This window comes from Atta colombica, unplaced genomic scaffold (assembly GCF_001594045.1).
Source record: "Atta colombica isolate Treedump-2 unplaced genomic scaffold, Acol1.0 scaffold181, whole genome shotgun sequence".
NCBI classification, from domain to species: Eukaryota; Metazoa; Arthropoda; class Insecta; order Hymenoptera; family Formicidae; genus Atta; species Atta colombica.
Genome location: NW_017259273.1, coordinates 151,255 through 175,602, shown reverse-complemented (window position 1 = coordinate 175,602; position 24,348 = coordinate 151,255). Strand labels below are relative to the sequence as shown.

At 32.3% G+C, this 24,348-nt stretch overlaps 2 protein-coding genes across 2 annotated transcripts; one reads left to right on the top strand and one right to left on the bottom strand.

The window, feature by feature from the left end:
* The first annotated feature begins 16 nt into the window (after positions 1-16).
* LOC108686446 (putative lipoyltransferase 2, mitochondrial) lies at positions 17-759 on the top strand. Its single transcript, XM_018191760.1, has one exon. The coding sequence runs from the start codon at positions 28-30 to the stop codon at positions 757-759; it is 732 nt and encodes a 243-aa protein (XP_018047249.1). The 5' UTR covers positions 17-27.
* Positions 760-2,580: 1,821 nt separating this feature from the next.
* LOC108686459 (ectopic P granules protein 5 homolog) lies at positions 2,581-24,338 on the bottom strand. The gene is made up of 28 exons (XM_018191787.1): positions 23,605-24,338; positions 22,729-23,142; positions 22,234-22,638; positions 17,025-17,247; positions 16,727-16,899; positions 15,923-16,063; positions 14,636-14,796; positions 14,260-14,389; positions 13,510-14,054; positions 13,132-13,309; positions 12,471-12,698; positions 12,233-12,396; positions 11,765-11,950; positions 11,572-11,695; positions 10,945-11,466; positions 10,532-10,674; positions 10,201-10,378; positions 9,063-9,260; positions 7,202-7,333; positions 6,831-7,070; positions 6,511-6,694; positions 5,831-6,390; positions 4,325-4,494; positions 4,040-4,248; positions 3,656-3,901; positions 3,338-3,554; positions 3,067-3,276; positions 2,581-2,983 (listed from the first exon to the last, which is right to left on the bottom strand). The coding sequence occupies exons 1-28, from the start codon at positions 23,935-23,937 to the stop codon at positions 2,632-2,634; spliced, it is 6,966 nt and encodes a 2,321-aa protein (XP_018047276.1). The 5' UTR covers positions 23,938-24,338; the 3' UTR covers positions 2,581-2,631.
* Positions 24,339-24,348: the final 10 nt, after the last annotated feature.

Here is a 24,348-nt window from a genome sequence, read left to right as displayed (position 1 = left end):
TTTTTGGCCTTAAAAACATTCAATTTAATGTCATTGAGCATCAGAATGCATTTACAAGTGGTAAAAGTCTTACTAGCCGGTCGTTTACCGTACGGAGTTGGTCTACAATTACAAAAGGCTTTATCAGATCATCATCATAAACATTTGAACGCAGTAGCAAATACGCTATTACTTTTGGAGCATGAGCCAGTGTATACGGTAGGGATACGGAACAAAGGATATACGGAGGAAGACGAGAAGAAGCTGAGAAGCCTCGGTGCAGAATTCTGGAGAACGAACCGCGGTGGGCTAATCACCTTCCATGGACCTGGTCAGCTGGTGGCTTATCCAGTGCTTAACCTCAAGCAATTTCATACCAGTATCAAGTGGTATGTGCATGAAGTGGAACGTATGGTGATCCGCGTGTGCGCCGAGCTTGGTATTAAAGCCGAGACCTCGCCTGACACAGGAGTCTGGGTCGGTGATCGCAAGATTTGTGCCATAGGCATTCACGGCAGCCGTTATGTTACTACCCATGGCCTCGCGCTCAACTGCAATACTGATCTTAAGTGGTTCGATCACATTGTGCCCTGTGGCATTGAAGGCAAGAGTGTGACCAGCATCTCTAGGGAGCTGGATATGGATGTTACGATCGCAGACGTGCTACCGATTTTCAGAAACGCTTTCAGTGATCAGTTTGAGTGCGAGCTGATTGAGTACCCTCTCAGCGAGGCTTCGCAGCTGCTACGAGATGCACGCCGTAGCGTTTTAAAAATATGATAATTGTGACAATTGAATTTTAAGAAAGTAACTTACGCATTTTAACAAAAATGCGTTTTAATACGTAGCTTTTTCTTGATTCCATCAGAATAAGGCGATAATCTAATGAATGTTGTTTATGAAAATTTGGAAGATAAGATATCAGGATATCTAGCGATCCTTGAATATCCTTGAATCCTGGATTATACTGGAATTTAATGTGTTCTGGAAAATTCCTGGAAAATCCCTGGAATTTCAGGGCTAACCTGGAATTTAAAAAATTAGATCGCGAAAAAAGAATTTGTTCCGAATTGTTAGCATTTTAATTCATTCGTCGTAGAATCCTAACTTGATACTTCTAACTTGAGTATAGTAAAGTTGTACTACTAATTTTGATGTGCATTAGAGTAATAATATACCATTACAACAAATCTTTGGTTTCACGGAATATCCAAATGCTCTCTCTACACGGTTTTTTTCAACCGTTTGTTAGCAATTTTTAACGCTCTGAGAAAAATTTTCATTCCGTCTCTCAAGATCTTCTGACCATTTTCGTTTTAATTTTTTACTGTGTTTCACGTTATTTTCCAAAGAATCAGTAATTTTTTATATCTGAGACTCAATCTCGTAACGGAAATATGTTATGCGAATTTTTGTTATTTTTGTAAAAATATGAAGATTTGTAAAATATAAAATAATTTCTAACTTAATAACATATAACATTGTGTGAAAGAAAATTAATCAAGTGATGGAAATTAATCGATGAATATATCTTGGAAAAACTAGAATTTTTTTACCTAGAATGTCCTGTAATTGTCTTTGATTGGATAGTCAGATTTCGCTGGACACCCTGGATATATATTGTTTTAGAATTTTAACAAAATATTATGAATTGTTCACAAAGTATTACCATAAAAATTGTTTGTAAATTTCTAATATCAATTTAAAAGCATCTTATATAAAAATAATAATCTCGTTGTACATTAAATTGTTCAGTAGTTTCATATGCGATTTAATTTGAAGAATCATTTAATAATCTTTTTATTCATTTGTCAACGACTTTTTATGACAATTATTATTCTTGAACGACTCTGTGCTATATAAACAACGAAATTATAATAAGTGTATTATCAGAATCTTAATACATAAATATAAATCAGATATTTCATTGGTTTAACACAGAATTCATATACACAGGTACCGAAGTATCGATGACGCGAGTCGAATGCACAAATTTTATGTTAAGTGTAAACAACCATTGCATCCTTAAATATTATTTCAATTATTATATATTATCGATATAGCTATGTGATTATAATCGTTTAAATTGAATGCATCTTAGATTTTACATGTCTCAAATTAAAAAACTTCGTGACTAGATCGATAACCTAAAAAGACCTAAAAAGTTTAAATAAAATAAAATATATGCGCGCGACTTATCTTAAGTCTATATTACGCATTAAATTTAAAATTGAAACTATATCACAATTATATTTCTTGAGAGGGATTTAATTCGAATATTAATATAAACGAATAAATAAATCTCAATCTCCAAGATTGATATGAATGATTATGTAGCATTCAATTTAAACGCGTCATTGCATTAGTAAAATTTAAGTATGAGCATTCAATTCCATAAGTTCTCAAGCAATTCAATCGTCGAAGTTCCTGAAAGTATTTATAGAATTTCCTTAAAATATTTAATTATTGAATTATTAAACCTTTGCAAAGCTTGAAATATTAAAATCAATCCTGAAGAATTAGAAATGCTTTAAACATCATAGAGCGACTCAGCTTTCGATAAAAAATCTTATAAGATCATGTATCATGCTTTGAAACGATTTAAAGCGTTTATCAGCCTATCATTAAATCTATATATAAATAAAACTAGTATCACTCTGTTAGCACATGGAGGTATCTTTGATTGTAGAGCTCCATGGTGAGTATGCCAACAATTTCAACAACATTGTGAAGAGAATTGGCAGAATCCTTGATGAGTCTAATGGCTCTTTCCACGTCTCCCCGTAGCTCCGCGTACTGCTTATTTATCAGGAGTCCTTCCAAATTCTGCATTGCTTTCACAGCCTCTGTGCTAGGACGAATCTCCATCATGTCTGGATCGGTCAATCTTGAAGGTGCTACACCGGGCGAGTGTGAAGTATACCTCACTAGTTGCTGATCGGATTTAGATTCCGGTAATTGTGCCAAACAATAGACAGCTATAGCGCGACTTAGGAACTTGCATCTGAAAATTTAATGGAATTAAAGTGCTAAATGTATGAAGAGAATAAAAATTTATTTTTCGATAAGTACACTGCTACAACTTACCGTACTGTGAGCTGAGAACCTTTTCTTAATCCAATAGCCCCAAGAATACCCCATCCTTGCCCTGCATCATCCGCTATTGTTAGTAATGCTCGTGCTAATCCCTTTAAAGCTCTGGCAGCGATCACTGTGTTTTCACTGTACTGACACTGTCTATAGGCCAGCTCGCATGTTTTTGCCCACAGCAAAGGCAGTTTGTCTTCTGTGATATCTCTAGATAAACGAAATTAACTTTCTCAGAATTTCGTTTTATTTAATTTTTAGAAATACTTACGTGGTTTTAATAGCACTAATCCAGTCCACCAAGTTAATCAGAAGCATGCCCTCTTCCCGAATATCTCTGCAGGACGGAAGTCTTTTCAGCAATACGGAGTAAAGGGCTAGCAATCTTCCTTCCGACACCAATACGGACTCTAACGGCGGCTGACGCGGTACTACAGGCTGTAAGATCATCAACACTGATGCCCACGTAGGTCGAACGTCTTCCGTTACTAAAAATGTATACGTATTCAATCATAAATAAATAAGCTAAATCTGATACACAGAAAACAAGATACAAGTGTTACACGAGAATAGTTGAATAATCGTTTACTATTGTATTTAAAGTAAGCTTCCAAAGCAGCCTCCATGAGGTGACCTAAAGTGGACGAAGAAGCAACCGCCATTCCGATTACCCTCAATATTCCCATCAACACCGGACTGCTAGCAGTCCGCTCTAGTAACCATGCTGTCCAACTGCTGCGAAGATGATCGACCAATGTTCCGCTTTGGTTGATTGAGTGCAAAAACTCAGTGATTAGCAATCCAGCTTCAGCAACTTGTTGTGACTCAGATATAGCTAGGCAAAAAAATTAACATTGTAATATTTTAAGGAGAAAGGTTTTTAGATTTTTGACCTCTTCAGTATTTAGATTTGAGCAAGTTAGATTGTATTATAGGATCTTAGATCGGTCAGTTTTGGAACCTTGATACTCACTGCTAGTGATAACGATTTCCATCTCGTCAAGCATCTGCGATAACGTGTTAGTGAATGCTTTGTTGTTAGTCGAGAGAAGAGACTTGTATCTTGTAGTGCAGTTGATCAACAACTTCACCGATGAACGTACATACATCTGTCTCTTTTTCAGAGTGGTAGGATGAAAATGTTTCACCGTAGGATCATAAGCTGCTGCTATTTTCAGCAAGCTGTATATTAAATTATTTTTATAGTCAATACTGGTATTAGTTCTTATATTGTGAATACATTATGAATTAGACTCACTTATTGATAGCTATATCGATAGCATGAGTTTGATCTTTACCCAGGCATAAAATCACTTTAGGATCGCAACTCATCACATGCCAATTAATTACTTGGTCATATGCTATGGCATCAATTAAATGCCAAGAAAAGCTCTCGGCTTCCGTGACTAATTGCACTGCTTTCTCGTTCTGAAACATATATTGGCTGAAGTTCTATTTTTTTTAAATATATGTTTTATTTAGTTAATACATTTAAAATTCTTTTTCTAATTTTTTTGAAAATTAGAACTTAATTTTTCAAATTTTACTTTATTTCTCGAGTTCTAGAGGGATAGTCTTTATTTCTGCCAAAAAAATCTGTCGAAATTTTTCATAACGTTCGATAGATCTCTGTGAAGCTGGCATCATTAAAAAAAAATTCGCCTATATATTATAAGTGCTAATTTATTATTAATTCATTGCTCTAGTCTCAAATTTAATAGTTCTTTCTCATTCGTAGGAAATTAATGTCAAAAGTGGAAGTACTGACTTTATGTCACGCTAGCATTCCCATTTCCTAAACATATATAAACAGGATTGGCTTAATTAGGTTCTTTTTACTAAATTAAGTTTACAGTTAACAACCTTGAAAATTGAATTAAAAGTTAATGAAAAAAAGTAATTGAAAAGTAAAAAATTAAATTTGTTTTATTTCATGATTTCAAATTAACTTTTTTTTTAACTAAATTAAAAAACTAAGTTAAAAAAAGTTAACTTTTTTAACTAACAATGGGAGATTTATCTATGTGTTTCATGGATTTTGATTAGCTTTTGCCCCATTATTTTGGGGAATCAAAAAAATAATCCCTATAAAACAATAAATTGCGCTTTTAATTTTTCGAGAAAATTGTGATTTTAGGTCATGACAGATCGCTTTCAAACCTCTTTATTCTTTATTTAAATGTAATTGAAATATTTGAAATTATTTAAAATTAGAAAAATTCATCTCCGATGGACATGAATGCATATAATCCGAATATAGGATCCGTATAACGCCAACTACTCAATTCTGATGTTTGCTGCAATTAACTTTTAAAAAATCAAATTAAAAATTAATAGTTATCAATAAAATATGTAAAGTTAAAAAGTTAAGTCTAAAATATAACTAAAAGAAGTTAAAATTAATTAACTTTTTAACTTAGCATTACCCAACCTTAGATATAGAGTAAACAAAGAAATATATACTTATATCATAATTTTTTGCTACTTTTTATACTAAGATATTGCAAAGAAACATCAAGAATAATTATAGATATGTTAGGTATATATAAATAAATATACGTTATCGATCACAGGGTAATAGCACACTGATGAAGTTGCTGAACTTAAATAATGAGCAATAAACTCCGGATCGAGATATTTTAAGAGCAAATAATTTTAGGAATATTTTAAGACCAAAACTAGCACAGCAATTAATTACTTAATGTACTAGTTTTGTACGTCGATGTATGTCTGTCCTATGTTCTTCTACTTGCTTCTTTCTTACCTGTCTGACATTTGGTTCATTAGAGAGCTTCACCAACAAGTTCAATAAACAAACGTGCATTCTGGAAGCGATCGGCAACGATTGCGTGGTCATTAACTCGTTGACCCAAACAGACCAATTGACCCAAGTGAAGATGCTTCCGAGGAACAAGTGACAGTCTGGCAGATACTGATCAATGACCTTGATCATTAACTCGATATCATTGATGGCGGGGTAGAAGCGATCCCAAGGAAGAGACAACAAGTTACCATGTACAACATTTAATACATGGTCTTTGACGGATGAGTGAGCATAGTTGACCACGTAGAACTGCCATACGAAACTGAGAATTTTGCTAGATGCCGGCATGGTATCGATGATGAAACGAATACACTCGGCAAACATCGCCATCATACGATTCGCGTAAGGACCGTCGGTAATAATCCACGGTAATAACACCGATCTGTCGTCCGTCAATTGCTGAATCCACGCAGCCGTCGGCTCTCGCAGGTTCCTCGTCCAGTACGGAGTAATCCATGGCACAAACATCTCGCTCAATACCGGCCAAATCTTATCGCACACTGAAAGAATATGCAATAAAATTTTTTAAATGTAAGTGATTTATATATTTTAAGTTCAAATGACTATGTGACTATTTAAGCTATTTTAAATTTCAAGATTCCACACGAAAATTTGCTTACATTGATCGGCAAGCGATCCTCGATCAGCTTGCAGCGTCAATACGACTAAAGCGTGGCCGACCATACCCAAAAAAATAGTCAATGGCTCGTTGTAGCTTCTATACTTTGGATAAAGCCCATATAATCCATATTGCAATCTCTCTTTCATGAAGTGTCGGCTTAGAAGAACAGCGGTATCGTGCATCTGAAATCGCACGAAAGTATATATCATTAATCATACCTGAGTATCATAACTAAGTTTTATTATTGCATATCAAATAAAATCAAATAATATCAAGTAAAACAGAAAAAATTTCTTTTTTGTACACATATAACCGAACCTCTTGGCGAGATAGCAGTCTCTGTTCAGTAGCATAGTGTCTGATCTCATCTCTGATTTTGGGTGGGTTCTGGGAGAGTGCGATATTCTTCGGCTTGCTGCTGAGTGCTCCCAACAAGTCGCGCCACACATCTAAAGATAGATTTTGACTCTCGGATCCTCTCAGCACTGCACTTAAGACCTCACCATAATGCTCAGGAAATTCGTGTAGGAGAATGAGTCGTAAGTGATTTCGAAACAGCTACATCAATGATCATAATTTTATCTGCGTTTTTCTTTTAATGGAAATAAATGTAACAATATTTTGCTTTTACTAAATTAAATTATCAGATTCAATATACTTTGGAACGAATAACTGAAGAGGATACTCACTTCATGCAGCATTAGCTTCTCCTCTTCAGGATTCAAACCAATATTGCATAATGCTCTGGAAACTAGATCTATGAAAGTAGATCTTTCACTCAATCGCGGACGGCGATAATTTAGCCAGCTGCCAACATCAAACTATAATAGAAACAATAATAATTTATATTAAACTAAGAATTTCAGATCGTACATGTGAGTACAATCAAGAAGAAAAATGCCTTTAAACGATCTAATGAATCTTAAGTGCTTGAATAATTCTATGTAAATTTATATTCTACATATGTACAGGGCGCATCATCAAAATCCGGACAAATCGAATAATTTCTTTAAACAAAAAAAATTAATAAAAAATTTTAATAAAATTTTAATAAAAAAATATTACAAAAAAACTTTTACATGACACTTAGAGGATCCCTGTACACAATTATTCGATATCCCCTATTAGCTTGAATGACGGTTTCTATTCTCGGTCTGAAGCGTTCGCATGCACGCTGTCCACGCTGTCCATGCTGACGAATGTCCATGCTACCTCAATAGCGATCCTTAATGATGTTACATTAGATGGCGAGACTTGTTTGTGATCTTTCAATTACGCTCCATATGTAGTCCAAGGGATTTAAATCTGGACTGTTGGGAGGCCAGAATTCTTTGGACCAAAACATATCGACGTTGTCTGAGAATCAATTTCAAATCAAATGATTCGTATGAGCCGGTGCATCGTCCTGATGAAAAACATATGGCCTTCCAGACGTCACAATTTCCATCCACGACTTCACTACATCCATCAGAAAATACGCAAATACACTTCTTTTGTGATAGTTTCCTGTTTTTTAAAGAAATGTGATGGCATGACATCATCCTCACTGGACAACACCTAGCACATGAACATTTCCGGAAATTTCATTCTGCAACAACAGGGACATCTTCGGGATTGTAGGTGAGCCATTCCTTCGGTTAATTTTAGCATCAACAGTAAAAATTTTTTCGTCAGAAAAGAAACTTAATTCGTCCCGATGCTTCGTTTTTCAAAGAACACAATAGCAGATTATAATGAGCAACTCGACTTAGCAGCCTCAGAGAACATCTGTTGTATCTTTAATGTGTACGATTTGTATCGAAGATCGCTTACATCAACAATCGATGCTAATTTTCGCAACGATTGCCCTGGGTCCGAAATCAGCGCTTGAGCCCTTTCAACGACTGCGGGGTCTTCGCGATGCGTTCTTTTGAGTGACTTTTTCTCGCTGGAACTTTTGTTGGACTGTTCTAAAGCCACAACGTCATAAACGGTTTATCTCGGATAAACGGATATCTAAAGAACCGAATTATTTTCATTGCTGAGCGCCCAGCGCGAAAGCCTTCGATGATTGCGGCTCTTCGATTATACTCCGCATTTGATTTCAACATCGCATTTTGAGAATATGACTGATTACTAGAAGCATCAGACTTTCTCGGACGCCAACAATAATCTCTGACAGAGACACAATATAGTGGAAAATTTAAATTGAAATTTGTCCGGATTTTGATGATGCACCCTGTAGTCATTTAAACTGCGTGCCGAAATGATTTTTTGGTCTTGAAACGCAAATCTTACTCATTCATTGAACTACTGTAGTAATAATATCACAAATTAAATTAAGCAATTTAATAATTCAATCGTAGGCATTTTAGAATGATTTCTTAATAATACTGAATGACACATTAAAATCTGTAAATGATTTTATTGCGAAAAATATTATTTCGGCTGGAAATTGAATCTGGATCTCTCGCATTCCGTGTAAGCGTCCTAAGTGTTTAGATCACCAAGGTTTTAATATTCGCAACAACTGACATAATAAAGATGATAATTCAGTTCAAGTTTAGTCACCTTCGAGAGCAATACGAAGCACAAATCGACATTGGATCCAGTAGATAAATCCACGACAGTTTGATACATCTGTAAGAATGTAGAAGCTCCCCCGGCAACGGGAGTAAAATGTGGCCCCAACAAACCTCCAAGATTTGGCCTTTCAATTATAGCGCTTAGTAATTGTGGACCTTGGGCTTCCTCGCCGCTGATGAATAACTGAAAATAGGACGAGAATCTTCAATACTTGAAAAATATTTCTCAACATTCTGTATATGTTTAGAGTTCATAGTTTTAGTTCATAGTAGAATGTTCATAGTTTTTACATTTCATAAATTCATACTTGCAATAATTTGTTTTTGCCTATTTCAATTCAAGTTTTGTTGTTTTATGAGATCTCGTATACAAAAAAAATCGTATTTAAAAATCTCATATTTAAAAAAAGATTAACAGATACTTAAGTATTTCTAATAATATAAATAGCTAATATATTATCTTAATCCTACTTTAACAGTATGCAATAGAACATCAAAAGATGATGCGTTCATTTTTATATAAAATATATTAAATATGTGACTTCATATATATTGTATATAATCGAGCACAAAAATTTTGAATCGACCATTTTTAATCCATCATTGATTTTTCCGTTTAATGGATTCGTAATCAGCATGTTTTAAAGAGCACACTCAGATCCACTTTGATAAAAAATTTAATTATTGTTAACTTATGTATAAAACTATATGTCAAGAGTGCCATGTTAGATCCTCTATTTCCATAATTTTTGCCATTTTTAATAATAGATTCATAATAAGCGAGACCCTTAAAACCTTTAAGTCTAATTATCAGAAACTTTTGCAATGCATCCGATTCATGTAAGTTCTGTGGTGGTGCAAGAAAATTCAACTTACAAAAGAAGACACAATAAAAAATCTACTTTTCTAACATTTTTGGGATAAAATAGTTTTTATTATTTCATGTTGATTCTAAACAACTTTTTGTGATTTGTTAAGATTTCACAAGGGAGCATTTATTAAATATTAAATTTAAGACCTTTCTTATGAACAAATATCGAAAATATAAATCTTAAGAGAGTTAATTAATACTAATATAAGTATAATTTATATAATATATAATTTTAGATAAAAATAATATGTACCTGGCCTAATTTTTCCAAGCAAGTAGTGATAAGTTGCTTTGTGGGAGGGCATAGCGCTGCTTCTTCTATATAGAATTCTACTAGATGGTAGAATAACCTGACTCCACTCTCTTGTATTTTCCGCAATACAGCGATATTTTCATTAGTGCGACTAACAGTTAACTCCTGCTCCAGCATTCTGATGAATAAAAAATATTATGTACAGACGAGACTTAAAAAATATGCAATTTATTTTGCTACTATTAATAATTTAATTACTAAAATATAAAATATTATATATAATTAGATCACGTTCTAGGATCAAAATAAATCAATTGATTAAACTGCTTACGCGATTAAATGATCAATGAAAACGCAGCCTAAAGTGACCTTGCTGGGTGGTGGTTGACTAGCTTTCACTAAGAGATTTTCATACTCGGCCCGATTTTGAGTTATCATATGATCCACACCTTCGCTAACGTGCGCTTCTTCAACCTACAAAATATAAATATATATATAAAATCTATTCGAAAAAAGATTTATTTTATTTAAATGAATATTACTGTATAAAAATATATGCCTACATATTTATAAATTTTTTAACACTTTGATAATTATTTCATATTTTTAAATGACATGCAAATCTCCGCAAAAGCGAAAGAGAGAGAGAGAGAGAGAGAGAGAGAGAGAGAGAGGAGGGAGGGAGGGAGAAGAGAGGGGAGAGAGAGAGAAAGAGAGAAAGAGTTAATATTTAATATTCTTTACCGTGATCTCAATGATTCCGGGGCCTGCACAATGCACTGTGGGAGGTGTGCCTGATCTAGCGCGTCTCTGATTGGATGGCGAAATATCACAAAGAGCGTGCAAGGTAACATGATTCTCATAAATTCGATAAAGAGTTGGGACTAATTCAAGGAAATTGCAGTCCGCCGCGGTATGCTCAGATACCATGAGATTGTAGGTCTGTGCATAATCAAGAATGACTCTAAGATGTGGTTTGACTAGATCGATAACGGTAGTGGAGTTATAAAGGCATTCCCTGGCCACATAGCTCAGCACTGGCTGATTTCGACTCAAGGGAGGCGGCAAAACTGGCTGTTCGTAAGAACTCAGTCTGCGGAAGATTCTGTAAAGAGGATCAATCGATTCTACGGCATTTGACGAAGATTGAGAGAACTTCTGGTACTGATTCTCGGGATCACGGAATGTCGCGCGCTCCCACTCGCAGACAGCCTTGAGCTGACTCTGCTGTACCGCCCAATAATCAACATATTCTAGCCAGAGAGTCTGAAAGTTAACAATTAGTATTATTATTATTAGTAGTATTATTATTAATAGTACTATTACATAAAGTTGGATGTGAATTTTGAAAATCTGACATGATTGACTTACTCGATCTCCTTGTATTAGTAGAATTAATCTCTGCGACATGTACTGCGGTGGCAGGGCTGGGAGATAAAGGCCTGGTTCCTGAAGTCGAGGTTCTTCCAACCAAAGACTCAATGTTTTGTAAAACCTAAGTATTTTTCTATAAGATATATCTTCAAGCAAAATATTTCATTTTTTCTTTTCTATGTTTACTTACTTTGCAATACTGAAATAAAATACACGCCGATCATCTGTAATAGGTTTTCCATTGTCTGTGTCCTTTTCTCCTTTCACTTGGAAATATTCTGTTGTTTCATGCAATCGTTTCTTCAATTTTTTCAAATAGCTTAGATTTATCATCCCCTCAAAAAATTTTTCTCCAACTCCACCTTTGTCCATGGATCTAGAACAATTTAAAATAAAAAATTTAATTCTATATGCTTTATGTACATATACAGGGTGAAAAAAAGTATGGAAAAAAACAGAAAAAATTTTCCATAAAAAATTTTAAAATTAACTTTTAAAGTTCTTTTTGCGTTTAAGATCAAAGGTATCACGGTTTGATGCATTTGTTAAAATTCTTTTGTATAAAACATTTTTTTCTTGAATATCTCGTTTTCAATATTCCATACTTTTTCCTCACTCTGTAGAATTATTACTCTGTTAAAATAATATTAATAATCACCCAGGAATGATAGGAGCTCGCGCAAGGAACAAACTAAAGAAATTTTGCCACAAAAGAGGTAAAATTGGATGGTCCATAGGTGTATCAAGGGCTTGCTGGGACCAGCGATAAATAGCCAGATTGTTCACGCTAAACGGAGTTATCTTTACTGTTACACAAGCTCGCTGAAACAATTTTAATAATTATTATAATTTTATATATTTGGAGTACATTCAATAGTTAGTACACTATTTTAAACCTTGAGTGCAGCGTCTAAAGATAACTTGGATTGCATAGATAATTCTCGTAGGATCTCGCGCCATAGTCCAGTCTTGAGCTCCTTATCATACTGCTCTATCGAAAGAATCTGATAAGCAAGCCATATTGTCTGAACAGTTCCACCAAGAAGACTCGCTGAATTAGAAGATCCTGTTGCCCAGCTTAGAAATGATCCAAACGATCCTGGCGCTCGATTGGATGATATATTCTATAGATTGTATGTTCAATGTAATTGTTATGTAATATAAATATGTTAATGACAATCAAAATTTATAAATATATTAAACTATACATATATAAAAGATATCAAATAAAAGAGAACTTTTTTTCCATAATATAAGAAATTGTACAATATTTAAATTTTACATATATTTTTTTAACTATCAGTATAAATACATGTAATTGAATAATTGATTAATTTAATTAACTTAGGAAAATAAAACAAATAAATCACTTCTTACATATCTCATACCTCATTACTTCCGTCTATAGCAGGCTAACAAAATAAAATATTTCGTTAAAAGTATGAAACAATTTTGATTATTACAATTGTTTAATTTTTTTATACAAAATGATTGCTTATTTCTAGAATACTATGTATGTATGATATGATAGAATATAACTAGATTGCTAAAACTTACACAAAAGAGATTCTGGAATATATTCTCTATCATCGCCCTAGATTCTAAGTGAAAAAACGCAGCACGGATCACGTTGTCCATCAAGTACATAACATTATGATCTTTATTCCAATCTTGGACGAGTGTCAACACATTGAGCCATAGATGTACAAATCGTTCTGGGCTGTTTAAGCAATATCTGCAATGAATGTAAAAATAATTATTTTAAATATCTATACAATTATTGATCTATTTTTGTCCGTATATTTATACTGTATATCAATTCTTTTAATATACATAATTATATAATATCATAATTACAGTATCTATAAAAGATTTGATCTTTCTTAATTTTATATTTTCGCTTATTATTTCAAAATACGTTTCACTCATGTCTACCGTTTATAATGATGCAAATGAGATTCGATCATGTTTGCGAACTGCCTGAGAACCGGACCGGGAAATTCCGGAGCGATCAGATTTTTCGCTATCTTCATATACGTCCGATCAGCATTGATGAGCGGCACGATTAGGCTAACAAATTTGTCGTTCTTCAGCAAAGAATCCGGACAATCAAGAAACAACGGTATTACATGATGCAGACAAATCAGCACTTGTTCATATTTGTAGTAGCACTGTAAGATCTGCAATTGGCTGAAACCCTCGACACAGATCAGTGGCACCGAATGACCCCATAGGGTCATCATCACGGAGACGTAACTGGCAATCGGTTGCCTCTCGCGTATTCCTTTCATCAGAATTTCCAAGAAAGAGTCTGACTCCATGTTAGGCACGCAAGAGAGACTCTCGGTGGGATTCGAAATGGTATATTGACACACAGATTCCGACCGATCCAACTGGTGCAACTTTAGTTTATTCATCATCTCCCATGCCCACAGACTGAATGCTTGCTCACTGTTTTGAGCTCTCACTATTGAAGAAACCTTGAAGAGACAAAATAAAAAACAAATTTTATTTCTTACTCATAAGTATTAATAAACGTGTTTCGTTAATGAAATGGTAATTCTAATATGTATGAATATGCGCGCACACGTGTGTATGTGTAAAAAAACTTATATTTCAAATAATTAAAGGAACTAGTAATAAAAAAAAATATATTTTTTTTAATTGATAACTTGATTGACTAACTTGTTTCATGCTTTCAGTTAATAGTGAAGCTGTTTGTATTGGAGTATCAGGTACGTATTTCATTGTAAGTTCGACAATCAATAGTGCCACTTGTCGATGCAAGTCAATCGGAAGATAAAGATTGTCATTTCTGTAAGGAAAAGATTAATCATACATTAAACAACAATTTTGGATCAGTAACGTTGCAATTTTCAATAATTTTTTGGAAAATAAAAAAGATACATTTAAAATTAATTATAAAAACATTTTATTAGAGCAAGTACTGAAGAAAAAAAGAAGATAAATTTAAAAGATTTAAAATTGCATTTGTATACTAATGCAATTTTTTTTCGAAATTTACATTTCCGAAAAACTTAAAAATATTGAAATAATTCACCTGTCAAGGCCCCAATTCAAATGTGAAAGAATCAATCGAGCAAGATGGCTTTCGGATGAAGTTAAAGGATGCTGATGCAACCAGGTAGATAGAATTGTTATGTCTTGCTGCTGTGGCACCCATGTTCCTATTTTCAACTCAGTGAACAAATACAAACTCAACTAAAATCATTAAAAAGATTTATATATATATACATACTATTATCTGAAAGTTTAACATAAGTTAGCTTATTATTTTATTATAATATTTTATATTATATTATTATAATGTTTTTATTTTTTATTATAATGTTTAATTTCATATTATGTAGTTCTTATAATTACATATTTATATTCTACAAGGTGTCCCACAACCGCCATCCTTTTAAGGATTCTTGAGATAATTTTAAGGACTCTTGAGATAATTTTAAGTCGAAGATCCTAATACTAAAATGTCGAGATTATTTTATATACAGGGTGTTCCCAAAAGATGCCAAATTTTAGGGATATGTTGTATTCGTTAAAACAAATAAAAAAATCTTAATGAACAGTATTCCGAAAAACCTTTTATTTCTAAGTTATAAATTTTCTTCTGTGAAAAATAGAAAAAATAACTTAAATTTACAATGGAACTAACATTTTGCACGCTCAGGCATAATGCTATAACAAGTAGTAAAGGTGCTGCTTCACGAGGATGTTCTCAGCAACTTCAAGAACATATCACATACATAAAATATACAATATTTTTACTAAGAAATTGTTTTTGCTCTTAAGGAATCGATTTATGTATTATATACATAATTACATAATGAATTCAGAATGTTTCATAAAATATCAATTCAATAGCGAGATATATGACATGTGTAAAAATAAATTCATAACCATCGTTTGTGTGAGAAACATTTTTATAATAATATCAAGAGATAAACCATTTTTGATATAAAAAACATTAAATATATTGATAAAGCAAGATTGAAACATGTCAAATACCTGTTTAAACCTAATGCACCAAATTACTACAATATGATTACATTTTTATTAATTAATAATTCATTAACTATTGCGAAAATTGAAAAGTTGTAAAGGACTTTTCGACTCAATTCAGTTCACTCTATTTGCATATAAAAATAATCTCAAATATTCTGGGACACCTCTGTATGTATGTAGGTTATGAAAGATATCATGATAAAAGCATTAAAATTGATTAGCAACAAATGTAATTTGCATAATGTGAACATATATAAAAGACATATTTCTAAAAAGGATCTATTATTAAAAAAAATGTAACCTTAAATAAATGTTATTATACCTTTCCAACTGATACAAAATTATCCTTCAATTTTTGCAAAATATCAGACAAAAGAGTAGGATATTTGTTTGTCAAGTTTGATAAAAGTGATCTCGCATCCTTCGAGCATGATTCTTGAGTTTCCTCGCTGAGAAAGCCAATCTATAATTCAATTCATTAAATTAAATTAATAGTTGAATTTAAAAAAAATCAAATTTGCAATAAAAAATGCATAGAGGGTCTTGTCATTATTACGTTAATGGTAAATTATTTGATTAATTAGATTTAAATATACAGGGTGTAACTAACATGAGATAACAAATTTTGGGACTACGCTCCTCACACCAAACATAAAAAAAAATTTATATAAATATATGTTCACACTGTTACTGAGCTCAAAATGTTTACAAGATTACATGACTCCCATGATTCCCCGATCTTCTCTTTTTATCTGCGGGGACACTTAAAGCCCATAATTTATGAAATTTTAATCGCCAATTCAAATATGCTATTACTCATCTTTGCTTATAGCATCATTTGCAATAGCACAGAGATCTTTGAAAAAATGCAACAGTCCATGATCCGACGTGTGTATTGAATTAAATGAGAGATACTGTAAACATTTGTTATACTTAAAAATTGAAAATAAATAATATTAAATAATAATAAATATTACTTTCTTATTTTAATAAAGGAAAATTTTCATTATTAGTAAGAGTGATCATACATATATAAGAAGTTTTTTTCATGTTTTGGTGTGAGGAGTTCGGTTTGTTATTAGTTTGTTACATTATTTCAGTACATCCTATATATTTATTAACATACCTGAAATAGATCAATCGTAGTTGTTCTCACAAAATTGTAGTCTTTATGGTCTCTAGCCATGGCCATATTAGCAAAGGTTGTCAGTAGAAAGTAAGACTCGTCACCGGGCATATTGCCCAGCTTTTCTTCGAATTGTCTATGAAGTTCAGGACAGCTTAGCGCTGTTTCCCAATCTGCAATATCAAATCATTGTTAATGATTACTGTTAATGATATACTTTGATAAAAAGAATTAAAAAGAAAATTATATAATTATTATATAAAAAAGTATTATTATATTTATTTTATTTATAGTTTACCTGAGACTGACATATTCGATGTTGCTATGTCACCAGATGTAGAATCAGAATGCAAGATATAGAAAATGTGCCACAAAGTAGTGGATGATATAATATGATATGGTATCGCTGCAAGATATTGCCAGGCACCTAAACGTCGCGACGAGAATATACAGAGAATCGCTTTTAGAAAAAAACAATCGTATTCAGTCTGCAGCTTCGGCAGCATCAATTCATCGGTTATCTGAACAAAACATTAAAATATGTATCTAGAGATTGCTAAGCAAAAATTAGTAGTAAGAAAGATAAAAAAAATATGAGCAACGTTTATTGGATTTTTAAAAATAAACTAGTAAACAACATACATTAAAAATAAACAACATACACTAAGAATTAAACTAGTTTTTTATCTATAAATTAATCGGAAACATTGCGACTGTACTAAGTCTTCTTCAGTCCACTTACAAAAAAATAATTAAATATTGGAAAGAAAGATGCCATATATTTAAAATATGAAGTCATATCAACAAGTTGAACACAATTTAACATTACGTTTAAAATTATATAAAATTATATAAAATTGATAAATTTTTAACGTCGTCTGTGATGTGAGTTTAACTCATTAACTCACATCACATTAACAAGTTAACAAGTCAAACTTATTTCGTCTTTGGATGGCAAGAAAAAGCAAAATCCAAAATTAAAATTCTATTATATAAAATCATTTTAAAAAAATTGAATTGTGGAAATCCAAATCATAAAATTGAATAAATATAAAGATAAAATTGAATAAATATAAAGACGTACGCTGAATATATGCTCAAGTATTGAATATTTTGTGTAATATCTAATACAGACAGATAAATGAGATCATGAGACAATTTTCTCGCCATTCAATAATAAAATAGTTAAGCACACATGACAATAAGATGAAGTTAAAGATTTATTAATATTATATAATTTTATTTGTAATAAAATTTCTTTCCAACGTTATTTTATTTATTTTTAATTATTTTTTGTAAATGGACTGAAGAAGACTTAGTAACATTTCTGTTGATTAATTTATAGATAAAAACTAATTTAATTCTTAATATATGTTGTAATAAACTAGTTTATTTTTAAAGATCCAATAAATGTTGCTCGTGTTTTTTGACCTTTCTAATTATTAAAATTGACAATATAATATATTATAGGACTGTACATATGATAATACAAATTAGAAATCAAAACCTTAAACGGTCCAGCTGGATCTTAAATGCTTGTATGATTTTGTGTGAATTTATATACTATGTGAATTTACGTATGTAGAAGTCTTTGAAACGCGCGCTGAAATGATTTTTCAGTCTTGAAACTCTACTAAAGTACAAAGCAGTAATATCATGAATTAAATTGACTAGCAATTTAACAATTTGCTTTTTTGCATCTTCGAACGATTTTAATAATGCTGACTGACATATTAAAATCTGTAAATAATTAATTCTTATTGCGAAAACTATTACCTCGGCCGAGAGTCAAACTTGGATCTCTTGCTTTCCGGGTGAGCGTCCTAAACTTTTAGACTAACGAGGCCTTAATAATATTTCCACTAGTTTTTTTAATTGTTTTGAAAATATTATCATTTAAGTGAGATTTTAACCTGCAATTTTCTTCGGAAAGAATCAACGTGACTAACTAATCGGGAAATATTTTGATCCGACTCTTGCAGTATTAAATTAAAAAGCCTAATAATTGATTACTTATATCATTAACAAAAACAAGTTAAGAAAGGTGACATCTTCCAAAAGATATATATTCGTGAAAATTTGAGTTTTTCATTTCAGGAAAAGGAGAACATCTTAGTGCAAAAAATACTTCTAAATAATAAATTAAGATTTATCAAAAATTTATACATACTTGTTTTTTTCCATTCTCGAAGCTAATTTCTCAGAAAAATAATAAAATGTATTTACATATAAATATAAATCGTCTAACAGTTTGCACGAAATGCTAAAAATCTGGGTTCTTTGGTAATATTTTTCGCAATAAAATTATTTACAAATTTTAATATGTTACCCAGTATCATTAAGATCTTTCTAAGAATTCTATAAGCATCAAATTATTAAATTAGTAGTCAGTTTAATTTGTAATATTACCGCGATAGTTTAATAAAGTTTGCGTTTCAAGACCGAAAAATTATTTCAGCGCATATTTTAAAGGACTATATATGTAGTATTAAATTTATATATTACATATTGTAGTATATAAATTCACACTAAATTATGTAAGCATTATAAGCATTTAAGATTCAGATTGACCGTTGATGTTTCTAATATTTCACTATTGATCTATTTTCTATTCCTGCACTAATCTTTTCTAGAACTCTTTCTCGCTTTAGACAAATATCAAATGTATATCTCTATCACACTTTAAGTTTCAAAAATGTATACTAGTTCAGATATAGAAAACAGACCTAGCTGTCGCGCTTATGATTTGACAATCGGTGACGCTCGCGCCAATTTTTTACGCAAACAATTGGCGCGGGCGTCCGTGATTGTTACAGGCGATTATTGTTTCGTGAAAAATCAGAAACATTATTACGGAGTCAGATATGATTTGCCTCTCGTACCTTACGAAGCAAATTAGTAAAATTCAGTGAAATATTACTTGTGAAGTTCTTTGAATCGCAGCGAACATATTAGCGGATCGAGTCAGTAAAAAGGTAAATCATTCCATAGTGAAAAGGTAATTACAATACATCTCATTATTCTTCTGAGAAATTAACAAGGATGGAAAAAAACAAGTATGTACAAATTTTTGATAAATCTTGGGAATTTAATTATTTTTTTAGTTACATTTCAGATCGAATGATTTGTTTATTTTGCGGCTTTCAACCTTCGATAGTTAAAAAATATATGTTAGAGCAGTATTTCAAAATTTGTCATTCGATAGATTATTTAAATTACTCAATTTCAAAAAAATTGAATGTTACAGAAGGGTTAAAATTAGTTTATCAAAAAAGTTCAATATCTTCTTTTCTTTCTTCTTTTCAAAAATCCCTGCAAGCCTCTTATGCTTTTTTGTTTATAGCGCAAAATTTTAAGCCATTCACTGAAAGCGTTTTTGTGAAAAATTGTATTATTGAAGCAGTAAAAGCTTTTGACAATTCCTTAACTCTGGAAGAAGCAATAAATATTCCTCTTAGTGCAAAAACTGTAACATCAAGAATTGTTGATATCAGTGATTCCATAAGGGATAAATTATAAAATCTTCTAAAATCATGTAAATACTTTTCTTTATGTTTTGACGAAAGCATTGATATTCGACACACAAATCAACTTAGTATTTTTACTCAAATTGTACAAGATGATTATTCACCTGTCGAGGAATTTTTAGATTTCGTCTTATTACAACAGGCCTCAATATTTTTTTGGCAGTTGAAGAAATTCAAAAAATTTGACATAGATTTTAGTAAATTCTTTAATTATGACTAATGGCGCGAAAGCTATGATAGATTTAAAAAAAGGATTCGCTGGTCAATTAAAGCAGCGAAATTTAAATATACCCATTATTCATTGCATAATACATCAGGAAGCATTAACCGGTAAAGTTGTAAAACTTTTAATAGCTATGGAGACTATCACTAAAATAATCATAATATCAAATAATAATCAATGAAATTAAAGATGGACATAAGTTCCTTATTCATCGAAAATTTAAATTATTTCTCGATGAACATAAAGCTGTTTACACTGATATCCCATTTTATTGTCCAGTTCATTGGCTTAGTGCTGCAAAATGTTTAGAAGTATTTTTTGCAATAAGAAAAAATTTTCTCCTTTTCCTGAAAGAAATGAAGAACTAAAAATTTCATGAATATATATCTCTTTTGGAAAATGTCACATTTCTTACTGAACTCGCTTTTATTACTGATATGAGTAATCAACTTAGGCTTCTTAATTTAAAATTGCAAGGGACGGACCAAAATATTTCCCGATTAGTTAGTCACGTTGATTCTTTGCGAAGAAAATTGCATTAAATCTCACTTAAATGATAATATTTTTCACTTTTTTCCTTCTTACCAAATTCTTTTCGAAGAATAAGACAATAATTGCAATTTCAAAGAATATATTCATTTTCTAGACTCTCTTATAGACGAATTCGATACACGGTGTACTTGCTTCGAAAAACTCAGAACTGAATTAATTCTTTTCGAGAATCCCCTTACAGCACCAATTGAAAGGCACTATCTTGATTTGCAAGATGAATTATGTGATTTGCAGAACGATATTTCACTTAAAATGATTAAAAAAATTGGTGCCGATTTTTACAAAATGTTGAAAGCATCATACCCTAAGTTTCGAGATTTCGGATTCATTCCATGTCCGAATCTACATATTTATGTGAGACATCATTTTCAAAAATGAAGCTTATAAAAAATAAGAGACATTCTTCCTTGAATGATGATTCTTTGCCTCGTCTTATATGGTTCGCTACGTGTAATATGCAAATCGACATTTCTCGCCAATAAAAGATTCCGAAAATCAGAATAAGTATTTTTCATTTTACTCCGTTTGTGTTTAATTACTTGGTCGTACAATTCATCATTTTTATCAGTGAATAGGCCTACTAGGGATACCACTTAAAAAAAACGTGTCAACAATAGTACCTCAAGGATGATATGGAAAACTATTGAAAATTCATGAAATGTATTTGCTTTGAAAATTCATGAAATGTATTTGCTTTGAAATGTATTTGCACACGCTTATGCATGTTGCTTCATTCTGTCTTAATTATATAATGAGCGAAAAAAAAAAGATAGAATGAAGTTTATAGCGCGCCCAAAGCGAGTGCTCACGTCTACGTGAGAACGTTATACGCTCCTAAACGGAGTTCGACTGCGCGCGGGGAGAAAGGAATAGTGAAAGGCGGATCGAAAATCGGCCGAGAAGTGTAAATCTTACCGAGCCCTAAACTAGACCATTTAAGGCATTGATTTCTATAGTTTGTATTAAAATTGACATTTAAAACAAAATATGTTAGAAATTATAAATTTGTAAGAGAAACTATAATATATTCAACTCTATATAATATATTCATATATTCATATATTCATTTACGTTCTTAATAAATTGAAATAAAATTAATAACAAAAGAAGTATATGACGTATATCTTTGTGATTGTTTGATTAATATAAATCTATAATATAAATCTGCAGAATTCTGCAAATACATATATTCTAATTTTACATACTTGGCTCTTGTCAAAAGCTTCCCACTGATCGCTGCCGTACTGAACAACATCTCTGATCAACGCGCTGAGTCTTTTCGCTAATTGTCTATATCTTGGCGAATCATACGACTTCAGACCTTGCTTCAAAAGTTTGACGAGTATGCTATAAAACGCGAAGAGACGTAACATGTGATGATCTGTGATGGCCTTCTCTTCCTGCTCATATTTGTCATTTTGGCGCTGAATGAACAACACCTGCTCGAAGAGCTTGTCAAATGGTATCTGATGAAGAAGAGAAATCAGATCACTCTCAAAGAGAATGGCGCCAACATTGGCGATATCTTCGTCCTCTTCACCCTCTTCATCTAACATTACCCATACTGTATCCCCTGGATTATTTGTGGTGTCCTGCAAGGATACTTGTACCTGCATAGTAAATGTAGTTAAGAATATAAGAATTAAAGAAGTTAAAATGCTGATTTCTTAAAACAAGTAATATTTTATTCTTGCTTTTACCTGTTCCAGGAATTTATCTCGATCCTTGATTGGCAACAAAATTACCGCAAGGGTGGCAATCATATGATCAAGATACAGATCATTAAATGGTGAGGAACTCAATCCCGAGATTTTTGGTACTGGCACTTGTACGAAAGACTTGGCCCAGTTCATCACACCACCAGGACATCGCAGTATATGGTTCAGCAGAAATAAATGATCCTGCCAGGTTGCAACCCTCAAGAGCACCGCTATCAGCTTTGACAACCATTCTCTGGTGTCTGTGACGAATTTGCCATCTTTGAGAATTCGACGCTGGAAGTTGAACAGGATAGTTATGCACATTCTGAGTTCGATCAATTGGGGAGCAGTTTGGGATGGTGATTGCTCTGGTAAAAGATTTGCTGAAGCGATTTGCGAAAGATTAGCAAACTCCTGAAAGTAGAAAAAAGATTTGAGCTGTGTAAAGAATCAATTTATGTACGTGTAGATTGTAAGATTAATTCTTCACATATTACTTTAATATATGGCTTATCTTTTTAACTTTTTAACTATTTTCCCTTGGCTCTGCACTAGTACACACTGAGTGCATATTAAAGCTATTGTACACTGATTTAAATCGTGTAGAAATTCAAATATTTCGAATTATAAAATACAGATTTTACTTAACAGCACAATAAAATAAGGATTTGGTTTAATCAATTTTTATATAAAGGTGTATTAAACATACATCTTTATGTCAATTTGTGTACAATGGCTTTACATGCACTCGATGTGTACTAGTGCAAGAGAAAACGCTATTAGTTCAGGCCGCATACATAGTTTAGCTGAATCTCAGAAATATTGAGAAGTTTTTAATTTTGATTTAAGTTTTGTTTTCGATGGAAAACAACTTACGTTGAAGCTTGTAGCGACTCTCTGTACGTAATGTTCGATTTGCAGACGCAATGACTCAGCTTCATAACAGTACAATGTTTGGCTATCATGTAGCGTGTCCTTAATGGCAGATAGTGTTCTGGAGAGTGCTACTAGAGTCTGCTGATTGAAATGAGCAACTGAATACTCATAAGTAGCAGTGACGGGATTGCCATCTTGACACTCGCCATTTTCTGTCTCCGATGTCTTCTCTAGGCACCAAAGCTGCTTCTGCGTCTCTCGACAACTCTTCTTCAGACGCTCCAACTCGTAAGAATTTGAGACCAGATGGTTTCGCACTCTCAGATAGCTCATCAGCAAGTCGTATAATTTATGCTGCTGTTTTAGCAATGCACATCTTAATTGTGCTTCCGTAAATTCAGTAACAAAAGCATCTACTAATGTTAGCTCCTGATTGTAATATAAAGAGGCCAATTCCTGCTCTGTAAATGGTCTGACATCTTTAAATGCATTAACAGCATCTTTTTTAGTGTCTAAAACTTTGATTTTCTTTGTCTTATGACATATAATCTTTTCTTTAATTGTATTTTCGAATTCTTGAACTGTATGACTGAGTTCCTCTGGGATAGTCGAAGATATGTCTACTAGCTGAATTGTGGAAATACTTTCTTGCACTTGATCTATTTGATCGTCTAAAGTGTTTTCAGTTGTCAGACAAGGTTGGACAGCATCAATTTCATCACAAGAGTTTTCAGATAATAATAC

Bases quoted from the DNA above. Each gene is read 5' to 3' on its own strand.
- LOC108686459 (XM_018191787.1), bottom strand. From the start codon at position 23,937: ATGAGCTATCTGAGAGTGCGAAACCATCTGGTCTCAAATTCTTACGAG. The intron at 14,797-15,922 runs GTATAATAACAT...TAATGATTTTAG, and splicing joins ATTTTGTATCAGTTGGAAAG to TTGAGTTTGTATTTGTTCAC. The intron at 7,334-9,062 runs GTGACTAAACTT...TTTCTATTATAG, and splicing joins GCTTCGTATTGCTCTCGAAG to TTTGATGTTGGCAGCTGGCT.
- LOC108686446 (XM_018191760.1), top strand. From the start codon at position 28: ATGTCATTGAGCATCAGAATGCATTTACAAGTGGTAAAAGTCTTACTA.